At 34.5% G+C, this 6,230-nt stretch overlaps 1 protein-coding gene across 1 annotated transcript in view; it reads left to right on the forward strand.

Annotated features, from left to right (window-relative positions):
- Positions 1-3,007, forward strand: part of Boll (boule homolog, RNA binding protein) — a 32,036-nt gene extending 29,029 nt beyond the window's left edge. Inside the window, exon 11 of the mRNA XM_010631972.2 lies at positions 2,934-3,007. Coding sequence (XP_010630274.1) covers positions 2,934-2,957 — 24 coding nt within the window. The 3' untranslated portion in view covers positions 2,958-3,007. The remainder of the gene's footprint in view (positions 1-2,933) is intronic.
- Positions 3,008-6,230: the final 3,223 nt, after the last annotated feature.

Genomic DNA, 6,230 nt, shown 5'->3' on the forward strand with positions numbered 1-6,230 from the left:
TTTAATTTTATTGAGTTTATTGGTACATTTTAGGGATACAGTACAGTTACATTCATTGTTGGGATCATGTACCTTTACATGGCAAGTCTTGATTCTCATTTTTTCCCCTTACCTCTGCCCTCCCTTCACCCCCTCCTCCCCTCCCCATCTACAAACACTTTATTTTCATCTTTTCATTCTCTCACAGGAATACTCAAATATTAATGACAGCAATTAGGCAAGAAAAAAATGAAAGATATATAGGAAAGGAAGAAGTCAAATTATCATTTGCAGATGGCATAATTCTCTACAAAGAAGACCCAAAAAATCCACCAACTCTTAGAATTAACAAATTTCAGTAATGTAGCATGATACAATGCACCCCAAAATCAATAGCACTCCTATATACTAAAAGACACTGAGAAAGAAATTAGGGAAAAATACCATTCACAGTAGCACCAAGAAAAATTTAAATACTTAGGAATTAACCTAAGGAAGTGAAAGACCTCTACAATGGAAACTACAGTACCTTGAAAAAGAAGATCAAAGAGGATGTCAGAAATTTTCCTATTCTTGAATAGGCAGAGCCAGTGTGGTCCAAATAGCCATACTTGCAAAATTGATGCAATCCCAATCAAAATACCAATAGCATTCTTTCAGAAATGAATACAAGCCTAAAATTAATATGAAATCAGAAGAGACTCAGGATAGCAAAAACAACCCTCGGTAACAAGATCACAGCAGGAGGCATCACAATCCTGAATTTGAAGTTATATTACAAAGCTGCAGTGATAATGACAGCATGGTACTGGCACAAAAACAGATTATGAGGATCAGTGGAACAACACAGAAAATGCAGAAACAATCGTAGGTACATTCAATTTGATCTTTGAGATAGGGGCCAAAAACATACACTAGAAGAAAGACAGCCTCTTTAATAAATGGTGTTGGAAAAACTGGCTACCCACATGCAGAAGATTGAATCTAGACCCATGTCTCAGATTCAATGAGAGCAAGCAGCAGGATTTTATATTCCACATTCCATTAATATTTCAAATTGACCTGTTTTGGATCTGCATAGGGATAGAGTGTGGGCTGTACCTTTATTATTCCACATTAATTATTCTTCTGTAATTGCAGTCTTTCAAAATGCAGTAAGGGCAGGGGATTTAGCTCAGTGGTTCTGCTGCCTGCCTTGCAAGTGCAAGGTCCCAAGTTCAGTCCACAGTACCAAGAAAGAAAACAAAACAAAAAAGAAGTCGAGTCTCCACAGATTAGTTTGGGCCTGGGATTTACCTCAGTGGTTCCGCTGCCTGCCTTGCATTTGCAAGGACCCGAGTTCAATCCCCAGTACCAAAAACAGTCAAAATGCAGTAGTCCCCTCCCTCTTATCCATGGAGAATACATTCCAACACCCCCAAGAAGATGTCTGTGACCTCTAGTAGTTCCAAACTCTACATGTGTACAAGTACTTGATTGTCATTCTGATAACCAGCATAACTGCTAAGTGACTAATGGGCAGATAGCATATACAGAATGAATGTGCTGAGCAAAGAAAGGCAGGATTAACCACCAGGGCATAATGGAGCAAGACACTGCATGATTTCATCCCACTACTCAGAACAGCAAGTAAACTAAATCATGCTTGTTAAATTATACTTATGAATTATTTATTTCCCATTTAACCTTGTGTGATTGAAAATACCAACCATAAAACTGCAGATAAGGTAGGACAACTATGCCCACCAAAAATACTCCCAGGATCCAAAACTTCTTATCCCAAGAGTCCTTCAGGTCCCAAGAGTCTTGTGCTAATTCTTGGCCTCTTAGATTGGCTTTACTCAATTCTGTCAGCTAGCTTGTCCTCCAGTTTTATTAATCCTGGGATGTGACTCCTTTTTCTTGCATTCAGCATTACTTTCAGAAATGTATTTCTTCAGGGGGCTGGGGATTTAGCTCAGCAGTTCGGTGGCCTGCCTTGCAAGCGCAAGGACCCAAGTTCAATCCCCGGTAACAAAAAAAAAATGTATTTCTTCCTCTTTAACAACTATTAATAAACAATTCTCTTTGCCTACTAACCTAGGTTCCTAAGGGAGTTTTCCAGCTTTTATTTGTATTTTTTTAGTGTTTGAGTTTGATGTCAGTGCTTTCATTTGCTTCCTAACTTAATCCTAAAACATAACCCCCTGAATGAAAGTTACAGCCTCATCAAACAGAAAATCATGTATAGCTTCTTACAATCTCTTTTCAAAATCTTCATCACTTAGTTTCCCCATTTAACTCTTCTAAAATGAAAATAGTACCAGTACTATTTCCAATCTCTCGGTGCTATGTGGTCTCTTCTCTTCTATACTTAACTGTATCTGAAAACCAGTTTATTATTGTCTTTTAATGATTCTGTTGGGTGAATCTTACATAGGGTCTTGCCTGAGCTAGATGTCCAGGTCAGCACTCAACTAGTCTTAACAATTCCAAAAAGTCCTAGGATGACATAGATGTATGTAATCCTTCTAAGACTATACGGCTTAAGTACCTGTGCCTCTCCTGTGGCCAACTCAAAGAGTACTTTAGGGTTTTTAGACAACCTTATAAGTATCCTTCTACCAAACACTATTCCCCTTTTAAAACCAAGTTTTTTTAAACCCACCTACTTGAAGAAAATGTTATAATTTATTTGTGATTCATGCTGACACACTCCTCCTTTTATGTACTAAACACACTGGTACATTATTAGACTAAGATTATCTGAGATTTTTAGCTCTCTCAGAAATCAGAGAGCAAGCCTTTCTGCATTCTGAACCCCTCCTAATTTCTATCTTCCCACTTCATAGCACTCTGATTAGTACCACATGTACTAATATTTTGTAAATGTTGACTGTTGCTGTACGCTTATCTACTCTTAATTCCTTTTTTTTTTTCCTGTTCTCTTTCTGATCTGTATGTTCTCTTAACAGACAGTGTGGAGCATTCATTATTAAGACAACTGGGTGGCTGTCGTCCGACTCGACTGATTTCTTGTCCAGTGCTCCTTGAGTGATCAAGATCCTGCTCCAAGGAACCAGCTAGAAGCTGCCCATTGTGAAGTTTAGGATTACTCAGTGTCTCAACATACTTATTTATTCCACTGTAAGCTATCTGAATTTTATGAAATTAGGTTTTTTCAACTGTTTTACAAAAATTATTTAATGTTGTATGTTGGTTTTTTATGTGTTACTCTAACTGTAGTGACATTTTTTACTACATGTTTTATCCATTCCTAAATAACAACCACACTAGGAATAGTGAGGTATCTTTCATTTTTTTCTGTTTTGTATTCTTTTCAGGCTTTTAGATACTATGTTTCATATTCTTCTTTATTTTAATATTTAGGATAAGAATCATTTCAAATTCTAATAGAATGTTTAATACTTCTGTACCTTTTAAAGCATAGTATATTATTTAGCCTTAATGATTTACTGTTATTGCTTTGTCACTTTGTCACTTAGTATGCTTTTAATATTTTATTTATGTTACTGTTAATCCTATTTAATTTTGTTTCTTCTATGGTTACTAGAATTTAAATAGTGTTTGTAATTATTTTATTATAATATTTTCCAAATATTAGAAATACCACACACATGATCAATATATTTGCTTTTTCATGAAATTAATTTGACTATATTAAATTTTTCTCTAATTCTAATGCTAATACTGTAACCTACAATATACATTTGGTAACAATTTTATATAATATAGAGCTACCTCATGGAATTTTGGTAAAAGAAGGGCTCCCCTCTGACACGATCCCATAACACTGACATCCCACTGTATTAGGGTGCCTAGAATGCTTTCATCTTACATTTTGTTCTTATTTTTTACCAGTATACTCAATTATATATGTGACGTTGTTAAAAATACAATTGTTTTTATAAAATGCAAAATTATTTCTTAAACCAAAGGAAAACGTTAGATTCTGATTCTAAAGCCAGTTCACATTATAAAATTGGGAAATGGCAGGGTAACTATTGCTCAAAAGATACAAAACAAACCAGAAGACCAGAAGAGCCTTTAATCACCAAAATTTCTGAAGCAGTATAAGAAATATCCCCCTTATATTTATTTGCAGTTCTTCCACTGCCTTTCTAATTTTAAAAGAGAGGGAAAGCTCATAACTGGCATTACTTAAATAAATCTCTGTCTTCCTTCTCCTGTTCCAACTGCAGATGTATTCTCTACTCAGCAGCAGCAGAAACAAGATATAGACCCTAGAGTGTGTCCAGGTGTGTCAGGGTGTTTTCCTTTGAAACCATGAGTACATCTGCCAGTCAGATGTTTTCATGAGAATGTTAGGGACCTATGGATGAATACTAGCATAGAAGGACCTCATGTGCATTAATTATTCTCATCTATAGAAATATAAATAGACTAAGTCCCACAATGAAATTTCAAAAGTTTTTGTTCTGTAAGTACAAACATTATTAACCACTGATGTTAGAGATAATCTTTTAATAGCAGTATCCTTGAGAATAAAAAAGTTCATTGTTTTGATATTCAAATATTCAACATGATACTAAACAAATCCTGGAATGTTAATAAAAGTAATGTATTATTGGGCAAGAAATTTTGATAATAATTGATACCCAAGTGTGTTTCTTCCACTGAGTTATACAGATTATATGCATTCACACCATTTATATTATGTATATGCACACCTAGATTATATGTGTACCCTGTATATACATTATATATACATATATACATATAAGTCATACATGTACTTTCTTAGAATTTAGCTTTGAGATGCTGATAAAACTAAAGAATTTATTGACAATCTGAATATATGGGTGATATCATCTATCTTCATAACTTAGTTTGATATTGCAAACATACTTCTAAAAAACAGATTGAGAAGACAAAACTTTTCCTTATATGTAAGAAGTATAGCCCATTTTATTATTTCTATTTTGTAGTATAACTTCAATCAGTAATTGAAAAGCTTTTACTTAGTACATAAAAATTCAAACTGGTAAACTAATAAATTATGGATTTCCAATTTTATCACTTTTTAGGCATGCCACTTAAAATAATATCAATTAATGTAATGCCAAGCCTGATTATAATTAAATAAAAGTACATAGTAAAAGACTGGATAAGACAGTTTATTTAAGGTCTTACTGGTGACTGATACCATTTTGACACCTTTTTTAGTAACATTTAATTTATAAGTTTTCCATCTGTTGATTTGTCTGTTTTCTTCATTGATAATGTATTTCTTAGCTAAAAGAACCCAAAACTTGATGTTTTAATGTTTTGTTGATAATTTTCTGAGCGAAGCTAGTATATCAACCCCAGTTTTGCATTTCTATCAAGATGTGTACCTATAGAGCAACTGTCATTTAGTATTTCTATAAAGATGTTACTGGTCATAAATATCTCTTTGGTGTGCTTCTTCTCTTTGGAAAGCAGGGGTGTGAGACGTGTGACCTCTCTATACTTAGAGACTAAAGCTCCTCCGTCCCTCCTCTGCTAGTCTTCTCACATCAGCTCTTTTTCTTATTGATGGTTGCTCATCAGAGAAAACGTGGGGGACTTTACGTTCTTCTCCATTTCTTTCTTTATGGAATAGTGACAATAAAACACTAAGGGGAAATTTAGAAGATGGTAATTTTGTATTATTTTGTTGTATAAAAAGAGATTTCCTGAAATATATAGGCTTCAAAGTAAGTGTCCCAAATTGCTTAGCATGTATTTTCTCTGACAAGTTTTGTGGCACTCCCTCTAGATCCTTGTCATTGGTAGATTTTGGTGCTTTGAAAAGCTTTTCCCATTGGAAATTTCAGAATAGAAATGAAATTATATACCTTCTATTCCATGAGTCCCTAAGCCTACTGTTTGGCTCTTTCAGTCTGAGGACTACTCCCTGTCCACCCATCTATCTCCTTTCCAGCCTGTTCTCCAAGTATCTCACCTTTGTTTGGATCGATGAAAAAAAAATCTGAGTGTGCTGACATTTAGAAGTGCCTTTCATTCTGGCTTTCCCCTTTCCTGGCTACTAGCATTCTGAGGGATCTCTATTCTCAGTTTTTATAGGATTCTTCCAAATTTTTTGAGAAAACTTTTTGGCACATTTTTTATTAGTGGATACAGGTTATACAGATTGAGTTTCACTTTTTCAGATTGCTACATGCACACAACATACTTTGATCACCTCCATACTTTTTCTCATCCACCTAATTCAGTTAACCTTCTTGGCTGAAAACAATAGAGCTTAA

The sequence above is a fragment of the Fukomys damarensis genome, unplaced genomic scaffold (assembly GCF_012274545.1).
Source record: "Fukomys damarensis isolate Sample0158 unplaced genomic scaffold, DMR_v1.0_HiC HiC_scaffold_26, whole genome shotgun sequence".
Classification (NCBI taxonomy): Eukaryota; Metazoa; Chordata; class Mammalia; order Rodentia; family Bathyergidae; genus Fukomys; species Fukomys damarensis.